This window comes from Meriones unguiculatus, chromosome X (genome assembly GCF_030254825.1).
Source record: "Meriones unguiculatus strain TT.TT164.6M chromosome X, Bangor_MerUng_6.1, whole genome shotgun sequence".
NCBI lineage: Eukaryota > Metazoa > Chordata > Mammalia > Rodentia > Muridae > Meriones > Meriones unguiculatus.
In genome coordinates this window covers 31,271,120-31,285,810 of record NC_083369.1, presented here as the reverse complement: position 1 = coordinate 31,285,810, position 14,691 = coordinate 31,271,120, and the positions used below count along the sequence as shown (strand labels likewise).

At 37.9% G+C, this 14,691-nt stretch overlaps 1 protein-coding gene across 1 annotated transcript in view; it reads left to right on the top strand.

Annotated features, from left to right (window-relative positions):
* LOC110542726 (cilia and flagella-associated protein 47-like) overlaps positions 1 to 14,691 on the top strand; it is a 554,711-nt gene that overhangs the window by 43,642 nt on the left and 496,378 nt on the right. Inside the window, exons 11-13 of the mRNA XM_060375216.1 lie at positions 549 to 701; positions 2,591 to 2,783; positions 2,876 to 2,972. Coding sequence (XP_060231199.1) covers positions 549 to 701; positions 2,591 to 2,783; positions 2,876 to 2,972 — 443 coding nt within the window. The remainder of the gene's footprint in view (positions 1 to 548; positions 702 to 2,590; positions 2,784 to 2,875; positions 2,973 to 14,691) is intronic.

Genomic DNA, 14,691 nt, shown 5'->3' with positions numbered 1-14,691 from the left:
ACAACCCTATTTTGCAACTAAATGAAAAAGGTGAGATGTAGCCTATGGCAGCTCAGTATCCAAGTGGGTACCCTATCCAATACCTTAAGTAAGGGGAACAGGGACTGTCTCTGTCATGAACTCAGTCGCTAGCTCTTTGACCACCTCCCCTAGATAGGGGAACAACCTTGCCAGACCACAGAGGAGGACAATGTAGCCAGTTCAGATGAGACCAGATAAGCTAGGGTAAGGTGGAAGGGGAGGAGGACCTCCCCTATCTGTGGATTTGAGACAGACATAGGAGGAGATGAGGGAGGAAGGGTGGAATTGGGAGGGAATGAGGGAGGGGCTACATCTGGGATACAAAGTAAATAACCTGTAATTAATATAAAAATAAAAAATGTAAAAAAAAAATTAAAATTAAAAAAAAAGATCTCTTAGTAGTAATCTTTCTCAAAGAGCCACAGGGCTTTTTTATGATCCTTATTTTTGGAAGAAGGAGTACACATAGAAGGTATATAATCTAACAATAGTATGTGTAGCATGACATCTTTTTTTTTATCTTGTAGGACAATTTTCACAAAGATTCCAAGGTATGATTATGTGGATCCTGATTTTGAATACACTGATTTGGAAAAACTGGAAAGAAAAATGCATCAAGATTACTATGCAGACTATATTCGAAATTTAAGAAATGCACGCCTACAGAAAGAAGCAAAGAGGTAAGATAGTTCCTCAAATAATGTGCCTGAAGGTAAGATTTGGTTTTCTTCTTAAATTGATTATTTGAGTTATGTAAATTTGTGGAGTACAGCATAATGATTAAATATAATGATCAAATCAGGGTATTTATCATTGTCATCATAAACAGTTTTATAACTTTTGATCAATGCAATAATTGAAGATATTTATGAAGTGTAATGGAACATGTATACAATGAATTTGGATCAAATCAGGATAACAAATGCTTGCTTAATTTCCTTGTCATTACCTTGTTTTTCTAAATTTGATTTCCTCCATACTAGTGGCTGTATGTGGTGGCTGTATGTTACTCATAATAATGTTTTTTTGATAAAAAAGATGTGCATTTCTCCACATCTTTTTAGCATTCGTTGTAGTTTCTCATTTTAATAATAGCTATTTTAATGACATGAAGTGATAATCTCAGTGATATTTTGATTTTTTGTTTTCCTATTGCCTGAAGACACTGATTAGTCTAAAGTAAATTTTGTGGTCTTTCTTTAAGAAATATCCATTCATTTAAGTTGTTTACAGTTTAGTTTGATTATTGAGAGACTGTTATTGAAGTTTTTAGTTATGTGTGCATTCTTCATAAATCTATTTTCAAATGAATAATTTGCATATTTTACCCATTGCAGATTGTTTCTACTTTTTATTCATTCCTTTGCTTTCCAGAAGCTTCTTTGCTTAATAAAGTCTAATTTGTGTTTTGAGTATTATTTATCAAAAAGGAAATCTAAGTATCTGTTTTTGTCTTAAGTTTATATCCAATGTTTATTTTATGATGTTTGTATAGATAATTATGATACAAATTTTAATATTGTTAATATCAGATTTCTTTATGCCTTATATTTGTTTTAATTTTGAGTTTTAGTAACATTTCAACATGTTAAAAGCAAAATAAATAGTTACTTTAGGTGCAGTAACCTTTGCTAACTTTTTGTTGGGAGTTGTCTTAGGTAAGTGGCAGATCCAAGGCAAGGATTCACTAAAAGCATATTCCCAAGAAAAAGCTTTGGAGGACGTAGGCATCAGAGTACATACATCTGGAGAAGAATTGATGTATTTCAAATAAATTTTGTACTCAACCCAATATCACTGGCCAGCAGTGACACCTGAATACCACCTGAGAGAGGGCTGGGGAAAGAGAGACAGAGCAACACAGAGAAGGACACCAAGTCTACATGCTGCTCAAAGTGTCCATTTAATGGACATCAGGTTTACACTGAAGTAGGCAAAAAAGTACAAGCAGTTTCTCACACAGGCAATTTTACTTAACCAAAACATAAGAGGGCTTACTCAGGGTTACATAGAACCTGCTGTCTGGTTACCATGGTTACATGGAATTTATGGTCTAGTTCTCAGGGCTGGATCCCTCTGCTGCCAAGGTCAATCTCTTAGCCACCAAGCTTTAGATAGGAATCAGGACCAAGAGGCTGGATTTCCTTTTTGAGATGCACATGCCAATTTGTCAATAACTCCAAATAGACTGCCACAACCCAATGCCAAGATTTTTGAGCATAAATGACATAAATCATTATTTCTATCTTGAACTAAAGATACTTTCACTTTGATCCAAATCTCTGTGATTATAGTTTGTCTTTTGAGTATGACAAAGGAATAGGGGTAGCTATAACTTCCTCTATGAGGTGTTTAAGAAGAGTAGAGGCCACTTAGTGGAGGAAAACATCCTGCAGATTAATATTCCAATTCAGTTAAATAGATACGGATAAGTCTAGAACAGTGTTCCTCATAGAGGATATTTGCACTTACTACTGTATTTTATGAACAAGTTTTCCTCAGTTACTCATCATTATCATCATCATCATCATCAAGAACAAGAACATCAATATTATATTTATCTTTATAGGGAACTCAAATTTCCCCTTAACAAAGAAAATATAGACATGCAGCCATCATCTAGTTTAAGGTCACCATCACCATCTCAATCAGTAACAAAAGAGAAGATACCTTCATCTTTAAAAGCTTCTTCTCTCAGAGCTAAAAGATTGCTAAGCACCAAGAAAATGGAATGCAGGGAGACAGAATGTCTGGAGAGAAAGGCATGTGCATTTTATTTTCAATTTTGTTGTTATGTCATGAGAATTCTAAAAATGACTTTTACTAATATGGAATGATTAATTTGGAAAAACAGATCACTAGAAGACTTAAATCAAAGCCAACCATTCACCGTGAAAAACACGATTGCAGCAAAGTTTTGACACCAAAGCAAATTCATCAAGTAATTGTTGGTAAGGTTATACATAATACTACCACAGTTTTTATTTATGTGTATGTGTGCTGATTTTCTCTTATTTTTTATACAATATATTTGATCACTACCCACTCAATCCACTACCCAATACCCACTCAATCCAGATTCTACTCACATCTCTACCAACCAATTTTAAATTATATTCTCACCCATTCTCAAAAGCAGATTTCATTAAGATGGTAGAATTGAAAGACCACTGTTCATTTTACCACAAAACAGGAATTATGCACCTGTTCTTGGATAGATGTGTCATTGTGAGAGCTTTTGCCTCAGTTCCTAAGTTGTGAAACCCTACTAGAACTAAAGACACATGAGGATTAATTTTAGGTGATAGGTCTATGCTCAGGTGACAGGGCAACTGATTATAGTCCTAGATTTAAACCAAGAAAGATTGTCTTAGCAGCAACCCCAGTCCTGTTTTAGACTTATAGTTGTGAGTAGAATCATCAAGATCGACTGTACAACATGGTAGCTATAATTAAAAAGATAATGCATACATGAATATTGCTGAGAGTAGACATTTTAATTTTTTTACTGACAGCTGAAAAGTACACTACCTAACTCATATGTTAATTACCACTATTTATTATTTCGCAATGTAGATATAGGTAAAACATGCTACCATAGGATAAAATATATAATGAAAAAAATGTGATATATTGATAAAATAGAATATAATAAAAGTTTAAATAGATATTTTGATATTTGCTGCTAAATGAATCCATATGAAGGACACTGAAATAAATCAAACAGACCAGTATGAATTCCACATTACCTTGTTTTTATCTGGAATTAAAAGAAGCACTTGAACTATAAAAGCAAAAAATAAACTAGTTGTTACCAGGATTTGTATGAGATAGAGGACAAAACAGGGATTTGGTCACAGGATACAAGGCTCAATTTAGTGTAATTTCTGGAAAGCTACTATAAGAGTTTAGCGCTGTGACTACATTTAATAACAAAGTTTTATGTAATTGAAAATCGGTAGTGATACAAATATATGTCCTGTGTGAGGTGACAGAATTTTTTTTAATTAATGTATTTTTTCTTGATTGCAGTTTATTATTTTTGTATCCCAGCTATAGCAACCTTCTTCATTCCCTCCTTATCCTACCTTAACTTCTTCATCTCCTACCATGTCCCTCTCCAAGTCCACTGATAAGAGAGGTCCTCCTCTCATTTCCTCTAGCCTTAGCATATCAAAACAGCAACAGCATTTGCTCTAAGATCAACAATCAATAAACGGGACTTCATGAAACTGAAAAGCTTCTGTAAAGCAAAAGACACTGTCATCAGAACAAAACGACAGCCTGCAGACTGGGAAAGGATCTTCACTTACCCTATATCTGACAGAGGGCTAATATCTGGAATATGTAAAGAACACAAGAAATAAAAAAGCAACAAATCAAGTAACCCAATTAAAAATGGGGTACAGAGCTAAACAGAGAATTCTCAATAGAAGAATATAGAATAGCAGAAAAACGAAGAAATGCTCAGTGTCCTTAGTCATCAGGGATATGCAAATCCAAACAACTCTGAGATTTTACCTTAACCATCAGAATGGCTAAGATCAAAAACTCAAGTGACAATACATGCTGGCCAGGTTGTGGAGAAAGGGGAACCCTCCTCAATTGCTGTTGGGAATGTAAACTTGTATAACCACTTTGGAAATCAATCTGGAGCTTTCTCAGACAATTAGGAATAGTGATTCCTCAAGATCCAGCTATACCACTCCTAGGCATTTTTCTAAACATGCCAAAGTATACAACAAAGTGACAGAAATTGCAATTAGATTTTTTTAATCCTACCACAATACAATTATATATGTGAAAATATGCTGCTTATTGTAATCTGGTATAAACTTTGTCAGTTTTGTCTTTAAAAAGCTGGGTGTATAGATCAAAAAGCAGATCTTTTGTAGAGGGATACTTGTATATATGAAAATATCCTTTGGAAAAGTAAAATGTTTCACTTTTAAAATTTTGTATTTATTATTTACTACAATTTATAAACTTTGTGTCCTGGCTGTGGCCCCATCCCTGTCTCCTCTCAATGCCACCCTGCCATCCCCCCTTCCCTCTTCTCTCACTATGCCCTTCCTCTAGTCCACTAATAGGGGAGGTCCTCCTCCCCTTCTATCTGACCCAGGCTCATCAGGTTGCATCAAAACTGGCTGCATCATCTTCCTCTGTGGCCTGGCATGGCTGAAAGTCCCAGCAGGAGGTGATCAAAGAGCCCCCCCCCTCCACTGAGTTAGTGTCAGAGGCGCCCCTCTACTCCTTACTAGGGAACCCACTTGGAAACTGAGCTGCCAATGGGCTTTCTTTGAACAGGGGTTCTAGGTCCTCTCCATGCATGGTCCTTAGTTGGAGTATTCATTTCTGCGGGACTACCTGGGTCCACTATTTTTAATCCTTTTTTCTCCTTGTGGAGTTCCTGTCCCCTTCATGTCATTTTATCTCCCTCTTAATCCATAAAGATTTCAGCACTCTGCCCAAAGTTTGGCTATGAGTATAAGTAACTCCTTTGATAACCTGGTGGTTAGAGTCCTTCAAAGGTGCTCTGAAAGAGGAACAACTATTGTCCTGTTCCTTGTTTTCTCCTACTTCAGATATCTGTCCTGTTTGCCCTTCTGATTAAGGATTAAGCATCTTGTGTAGGGTCCTCCTTGCTATTTAACTTCTTTAGGACTATAGATTTTAGTATATTTATCCTATATTGTATGGCTAATATCCCATTATAAGTGAATGTATATGCCATGTGCATCTTTCTGCTCTGTGTATCTTCACTCATGATGATCTTTCCTAGTTCCCACCATTCACCTGCAAATTTCATGATTTCCTTGTTTTTAATTGCTGAGTAGTATTCCACTGTGTAAATATACCACACTTTCTGTATCCATTCCTCCACTGAGGGACATCTATGTTGTTTCCAGATTCTGGATGTTACAAATGAAGCTGCTATGAACATAGTTGAGCAAATGTCCTTATTGAACGATCATGTATGTTTTGGATATATGCCTAGGAGTGGTATACCTGGATCTTGAGGTAGCATTATTCCTAATTGTCTGAGAAAGCACAAGATTGATTTGAAAAGTGGTTGTACAAGTTTACATTCCCACCAGCAATGGAAGAGGGTTCCTATATCTCCACATCCTCTCCACCATGCATCATCCATTGAGTTTTGGAACTTTGCAATTCTAAAGGATGTGAGGTGAAATCTCAGACTGGTTTTGATTTACACTTCCCAAATGAATAGGGACATTGAACATTTCTTTGTTTCTCTCCAATTTGGTATTCCTCTGTTGATAATTCTATGCCCAGATTTTTTGGTTCTGTTGCTCTGCTGGTGGAGCTCCTATACATTCCAGGCCTTTCTCTCTCCTTTTCCTTTCATAAGATTCTCTGCACTCTGCCCAAAGTGTGGCTAGAAGTCTCAGCATCTGCTTTGATATCCTGCAGGAGGTAGAGTCATTCAGAGGCTTTCTGTGGTGAGCGCCTGTCCTATACCCTGTTTTCTCCCTCTTCTGATGTCCGTCTCATTTTCCTTTCTGAGTGAGGATTTATCATCTTAACCAGAGTCCTCCCTCTTGCTTAGCCTCTTCATTTATACAGATTTTGGTATGATTATCCTATATTATATGTCTAATATCCACTTTTAAGTGAGTATATACCCTGTGTGTCTTTCTGCTTCTGAGATACCTTGTGGGATCTTTCCTAGCTCCCCCATTTCCCTGAAATTGTCATGATTCCCATGTTTTTACTTGCTGGGTAATATTCCTTTGTGCAAATGTACAACAATTTCTGTATATAATTCCTCCTTTGAAGGACATCTGGGTTATTTTCAGATTCTGGCTATTATGAATAAACCTGCTACAAACATGGTTGAGCAAATGTCCTTGTTGTATACTTAAGCATAATTTGGATAAATATGTATAAGTGATTTAGCTGGATCTTGAGATAGCACTACTTTTAATTGTCTGAGAAAGTACCAGATTGATTTCCAAAGTGGTTGTAGAACTTACTTTCCCACCAGCAGTGGAGGAGGGTTCCTCTTTCTGTACATCCTCTCCAGCATGTATTGTCACTTGAATTTTTGATCTTAGTCATTCCCACAGGTATAAGGTGCAATCTCAGGGTAGTTTTGATTTGTATTTCCTTGATGACTAGAATATCGAGCATTTCTTCAAGTATTTCTCTGCAGTCCAATATTCCTCTCTTGAGGACTCTCTGTTTAGCTCTGTACCCCAGTTTTTAAATTGGATTACTTGATTTGTTGCTTTTTTACTTCTTGATTTCTTTATAAATTCTGGATAGTGGACTTCTGTCAGATATAGGTTTGGTGAAGATCCTTTCCCAGTCTGTAGGCTGTCGTTTTGTTCTGATGAGAGTGTCCTTTGCTTTACAGAAGATTTTCAGTTTCATGGGATACCATTTATTGATTGCTGAACTTAGAGCTTGTGCTGTTGGTGTTCTGCTCAGGAAGTTGTATCCTGTGCCAATGAGTTCATTGCTCTTTCCCTGTTTTTCTTTTAACAGATTTAGAATGATGGCTTTATGTGGAGGTCTTTGATCCACATGGACTTTAATTTTTTGCAGGGTGATAAATATGGATTTATTTGCATTTTTTCTACCTGTAAACATCCAGTTAAACCAGCACCATTTGTTGAAGATTTTGTCCCCCCCCCATTTTATAATTTTGGCTTCTTTGTCAAAATCAAGTATCCGTATGTGTGTGGGTTTATTTCTGGGTCATCTGTTAGATTCCAATAATCAGCCATTATGTTTCTGTGACAGTATCCTGAAGGTTTTATTACTCTTGCTCTATAGTGCAGCTTGAGATCAGGGATGGAGATACCTCCAAAGGATCTCTTATTGTACAGTATTATTTTAGCTAGTCTGTATTTTTTGTTTGTTTTTTCGTATGAAATTGAGAATTGTTCTTTCAAGGTTTAAAGAATTGTGTTGGTATTTTGATGGAAATAGCATTGAATCTGTAGATTGCTTTTGGCAGGATGGTTATTTTCAGTATGTTAATCTTACTGATCCATGAGCATGGGAGATCTTTCCATCTTCTGATATCTTCTTTAATTTCTTTCTTCAGAGACTTAAAGTTTTTTCAAGCAGGTCTTTCACTTGCTTTATCAGAGTCACACCAAGGTGCTTTATGTTATTAGAGGCTGTTGTGAAGGGTGTAGTTTCCCTAATTTCTTTCTCAGCCCTTTTGTCTTTTGTATACAGGAGGGTTACTGATTTTTTTTTTTGAGTTATTTTTGTATCCAGCCACTTTGCTGAAGGTGTTTATCAGCTGAAGGAGATCTCTGGTTGAATTATTGGGGTCACTCATGTAAACTATCATATCATCTGCGAATAGTGAAACTTTGACCTCTTCTGTTCCAATTTGTATTCCCTGGATCTCCTTTAGTTGTGTTATTGCTCTAGCTAGGACTTCAAGTACTAAATTGAAGAGATATGGAGAGAGTGGGCAGCCTTGCCTTGTCCATGATTTCAAAGGGCTTGATTTAAGCTTCTCTCCACTTAGTTTGATGTTGACTATAGGCTTGGTGTATATTGTCTTTACAATGTTTAAGTATGTGCTTTGTATCTCTGATGTCTTCAAGATCTTAAACATGAATGGGTGTTGGATTTTGTCAAATGCTTTTTCAGTAGCTGAGCAGATGATCCTTTGGGGTTTCTCCTTCATTTTGTTCATATGGTGTATTTCATTGGTCAGTTTTCATATACTGAACTACTCCTGCATGCCTGGGATGAAGCCTACTTGGTCATGGTGGATGATATCTTTTCTGTGTTCTTTTATTTGGTTTACAAATATTTTATTGAGTAATTTTGCATCAATGTAAACATAGGTTTGAAATTATCTTTTTTATCTGTGTCTTTGTGTGGTTTACGTTTCCAGGTGAGTATGGCTTCATTGAATGAGTTTGGTAATGTTCCTTCTGTTTTTATTTTGTGGAATAATTTGAAAAGTATAGTTTTAGCTTTTCTTGGAAGGTATGGTAGAATTCTGCACTAAAACCATCTGGCCATGGGCTTTTTTTCTTTTTTTCAGGGAGACTTGATGATGGCTTCTGTTTCTTTGGGTGATATAGGACAGTTCATTGTATTTACATGACCTTGGCTTAGCTTTGGTTAATGGAATCTATCAAGAAAATTGTCCATTTCATTCAGAGTTTCAAAGTTTGTGGCATATAGGATTTTGAAATAAGACTTAATGTTTCTTTTAATTTCATCTGTGACTTTTGTTATGGCCTTCCTTTAGTTTCTAATTTTTCTGATTTGGATAGTTTCTGTCTTCCTTTTAGTTAGTTTGGTCAAAAATTTGTTATTAATGTGTTTGATTATTGTAGCTGTGTAATCCTCTGTGGTGTGTCTGCTTCAATTTTTTTCTATGGCTTTTAGGTGGACTTTTATGTTGCTTGGATGAATGTCTCAAATGTCTTTCTGGAAGCATTTAGTGCTATGAAGTTTCCTCTTAGCACTGCTTTCACTGTGTTCCATAAGTTCAGGTAAGTTTTACCTTCATTTTCATTGAAATTTATGATGTCTCTAAATTCCTTTTTTTTTCTTTAATTTCTTTCCTTTCCCAGCTCTCTTTGAGTAGAGAGTTGTTTAGTTTCCATGCTTGTGTAGGGTGTTTTGTTATTTCTGTTGCTGTTGAGGTCTAGTTTTAGGCCATGATGGTCTGGTAGGATACATGGAATTATTTCCATATTCTTGTATCTGTTGCAGCTTGCTTTGTGCCCGAGTATATGGTCAATTTTTTAGGAAGTTCTGGGAGGTACTGGAAAAAGTTTTTCTGTTTTGATTTTGTGTGAAAAGTTGTGTAGACATCTATTAGGTCCTTTTGATTTAGGTATTCTGTAAGTGTCACTATTTTCTGATTTAGCTTCTCTTAGATAATCTGTCCCTTGTTTGAGAGTGGAGTGGAGTATTGTAGTTTTCCCTATTAAGATGTTGAGATCAACGTATGATTTGAACTTTAATAATGTTTGATTTACTAGTGCTGGTGCTCTTTCATTTGTGGCATTTATGTTCAGGATTGTGATGTCCTCCTGGTGGATTTTTCCTTTGATAAGAATGAAGTGTTTCTCCCCATTTTTTTTGATTAATTTTGGTTGAAAGTCTATTTTATTAGATATTAGGATAGATACTATCTACAGCTTGTTTTGTGGGTCTCTGCTTAAAAACCTTTTTTTCCAGCCCTTTATTCTTTATTCCTTGTTACAGAGGTGTGTTTCCTGGATGTAACAGAATGTTGGATCCTGTTTCTGCAACTATTGTGTTAGTCTGTGTCTTTTTTTTGAGAGCTGAGTCCATTGATGTTGATATATAATAGTGACAAAAGAATGTTATTTCCTTTTATTGTGGATTTGTTGGTGACAGTGTGTTTGTGTGATTGTTTTCTTTTGATTTTTTTGTTGTTTAATTATCTATGTACTATGTATTCTTTGGTGTAGTTGATTTTGTTAGATTGTAGTGGGGCTGGGTTGCTGTGCTGATATTAAGTTTAGTTTTGTCATGGAATATCTTGTTTTCTCTATCTATCTTGATTGAAATCTTTGCTGGGTATAGTATTCTGGTTTGATGTCTGTGTTCTCTTAGAGTCTGCATGACGTCTGCCCAGGCCCTTCTGGTTTTCATGTTCTCTGTTGAGAACTCCGGGGTGATTTTGATAAGTCGACCTTTGTAAGTTACTTGACCTTTCTGCCTTGATGCTTTTAATGTTTTTGTTTGTTTTGTTTTATATAGATTTAGTGTTTTGACAATTATGTGATGTGAGGAGTTTCTTTTCTGTTCTAGTCTATTGGTATTCTGCAAGCCTCTTGTATGTTTAAAGACATCTCTTTTAAGATGGGAAAATGTTCTTCTCTGATTTTCTTGACATTATTATCTGGACCCTGGAGCCTGGAATCTTCTTTTTCATCTATTCCTATTATTCTTAGATTTTGTCTTTTCATGATGTCCTTGATGTTTTGTGATTGGGACTTTTCTGATTTTATTTTTTCTATGAGAGAAGTATCAATTTCTGCATTTGTATCTTTTGTGCCTTATATTATCTCTTCTATCCCTTATATTCTGTTTGTGAGGCTTACCTTTGTGCATCCTGATCCCTTCTCTAATTTCTCCAGCTCCAAGATTTTCTCTGTTTGTGTTGTCTTTATTGATTCTAATTCTGTTCTCATTTCTTGCACCATTTACTTGATGTGTTTGAATGTGGATTCCTATTTTTCCATGATGGCCTCAATTTTTTTGCTTGTTTCCTCTTCATGTGCCTCTATTTATGTGGCCATATTTGTCTTTATTTCTTTGAGAGTTTTGTTTATTTCCTCTTTATGTGCTTCTAATAACTGAATAATCATAGATTTAAAATAATTTTCCTTTTTTTCTGATGAAATAAACTATCTATTGTTTTTGGTGGTTGCTGGTGAAGCCATAATGTCCTGATTTTTTTTTTCAATGCAGTTTATTCAGGAACCTTGAACAATCATCTGACCCTGGGGAAAGCCAGCCCACAGCTTAAATAGCCTTTGGGTAGCCAGCCCCAGCATACCACGTGGGCAATGCAGATAGGTCCACATACATGGAAGCAAGCCAGATCCTCAGCCTTAGCCAATTGTGGAGTTGTTAGTGACAGAGAACACTCACCATCGGGAAGGTGGAAGGCGGAAACCAGCTCCATCTTTAAGGCACGGCATTACGCAGCTCTCTGCAGTTCCCCCTTTTTGTTTTAGATGCATCAGGAAAGAGTAGAGGTCTGATCTCTGATATTAGAAATAGATTGGGACTTTGTACTGATGTTCATTTAGGTGTCATCCACCCAAAGAGCATCAGACCCGTCTGATACCTTTTTCTCAGAGGCGGGACCTGGGGCATCAACCCGCATGCAATCAGACATGCTCTTCTCTGGGTCCAAAGTGGCTGACCCTGAGTGCAGGCAGTGCTTAGCCTTGCATCCTGAGCGTAACATTTTAGCTTTTTATGGTAGCCAACCATGCTTGGGGAGACTGTCCTGCTTCAATGGCTGTAAAGGCCTGAATGGTCATGGCTGCATTACGCTGTTGTGAGACTCTAATCTTCCATTTTTACCACAGGCAAACCAAGGAGACCAACACCAGAAGGCCTGCTAACGCTCCCATGCCCGCCCATTCCTTCAGATGATTCATGGCTGCAGCAATCCATGATGATAATCCTGTGGCTAGTCCTGCGTCCACTCTGGTAGAATTTACCGTGACAATGGCCACTCTCAGCTGCTCCATCGTAGTATCGAATTCTCCAGTCCAATTACCTAAAATATAGCTCGACAATTGTTTAGACAGATTTGCAGCATGGGAAAAATTCTCATGTTGTATGCTAGTGACACAAAGTCCAGCATACTTTCATTGACAGCCAAGTTGAGTGATTTGCCATAGGGTATCAATTTGCTCATGCAGGAGGTCAATCCTCTGATTGAACACCATCAAGCCTCCTTAGAGTTGAGAATTAATTCCTTTTTGTACATCTAAGGCATGAGCTACATTGGCTAAAAGGTTATTTAGGGTCTGAGCAGTCTGCATAGTATGACTCATGGCTAATGCCGCGGTGATAGCTCCAACAGCCGCCAATGAGATGGCAGTAACAATGGTGGCTGTAATTCCAAGATCCCTTTTCTGTCTGAAGAGAGTCATAGCGTGAGGGGCATCAACGGGCACAGGCACCCAGCGAGGCATGCGAGTAACCAGCTAGTAAATTTACTAGCATTCCAGCATTGGGCAAAAAAGCAAGTATCATTACCACAATTACTTGGCTCTATCTGGCTAATAATGAATAGAAATGGGGGATATAAACAAACAGGTGTGGGCTTATAGGAGATATTATGAGAAGCCTTAACCCCCTCGTTGGAACATCCTGCATCAGTTCTAGAATTAGCAGTGGTGATGTCCGAGGTCTGAGTAGGTTCAGGAGACCATTGCCCCCAGGGGCGAGACGTGCTCCATGTAAATTGACTAACTACATATTTTCCTCCACTTTTGAAAGTCATTTAAGGTTCTTAAATTATTTTTCCCCCTTTTTAAAATTTTTCATCAATTACACTTTATTCATTCTGCATCCTCCCATAAGCCCTTCCGTCCTCCCCTCCCAGTCCCACCCTCCCTCCTCCCTCTGCATGCATGCCACTCCCCAATTCCACTGATAGGGGAGGTTCTCCTCTCCTTTCTGATCTTAGTCCATCAATTAACATCAAAAGTGGCTGCATTGTCCTCTACTATGGCCTTGTAAGTCTGCTCCCCCTCAGGAGGAGGTGACTAAAGAGCAGGCCAGTCAGTTCATGTCAGAGGCAGTCCCTCTTCACATTACTATGTAACCAAATTGGACTCTGAACTGCCCTAGGCTACATCTGTGCAGGGGTTCTGGGTTATCTCTATGAATAGTCCTTGGTTGGAGTATGAGTCTCTGGGAAGTTCCCTGTGTTCAAATTTTCTTGTTCTGTTGCTCTCCTTGTGCAGACCCTGTCCTCTCTAGCTCTTACTATTTCCCAGTTCCTACCTAAAATTCCATTCACTCTGCCCAACAGTTGTCCATCAGGCTCAGCATCTGCTTTGATAATCTGTAGGGCAGAGGTTTTCAGAGGCCCTCTGTGGTAGGTTCCTAGGATGTTTCCTGTTTTCTTCTTCTTCTGATGTCCATCCTCTTTGCCTTTCTGGATGGGGATTGGACATTTTAGTTAGGGTCCTCTCTCTTGCTTAGTTTCTTTAGATGCACAGGTTTTAGTGGGTTTGTCCTATGTTGCATGTCTATATGAGTGAGTATAGACCATGTGTGTCTTTTTGCTTCTGGGACAACTCACTCAGGATGATCCTTACCAGATCCCACCATTTACCTGCAAATTTCATGATTTCCTTATTTTTCATTGCTGAGTAATTTTCCATTGTGTAGATGTACCACAATTTCTGCATCCATTCTTCAGTTGAGGGGCATCTGGGTTGTTTCCAGCTTCTGGCTATTACAAATAAAGCTGCTACAAACATGGTTGAGCAAATTTCCTTTTTGTGTGCTTGAGCCTCTTTTGGATATATGCCCAGGAGTGGTATGGCTGGATCTTGGGGAAGCACTATTCCTAGTTGTCTGAGAAAATGCCAGATTGATTTCCAGAGTGGTTGTACAAGTTTACATTCCCACCAGCAGTGGAGAAGGGTTCCCCTTTCTCCACAACCTCTCCAGCATGTGTTGTCACTTGAGTTTTTTTTTTTTTTTTTTTTTTTTTTTTTTTTTTTTAATGCAGTTTATTCAGGAACATTGAACAATCCTCGGACCCCGGGGAAAGCCAGCCCACAGCTTAAATAGCCTCTGGGTAGCCAACCCAGGCGTGCCACGGGGGCAATGCAGATAGGTCCACATACATGGAAGCAAGCCAGATCCTCGGCCTTAGCCAAATGTGGAGTTGTTCCTGACAGAGAGCACTCACCATCGGGAAGGTGGAGGGCGGAAACCAGCTCCATCTTTAAGGCATAGCATTCTGCAGCTCTCTACAGTTCCCCCTTTTTGTTTTAGACGCATCAGGCAAGAGTAGAGGTCTGATCTCTGATATTAGAAATAAATTGGGACTTTGTACAGATGTTCATTTAGGTGTCATCCACCCAAAGAGCATCGGACCCGTCCGATACCTTTTTCTCAGAGGCGGGACCTGGGGCATCAACC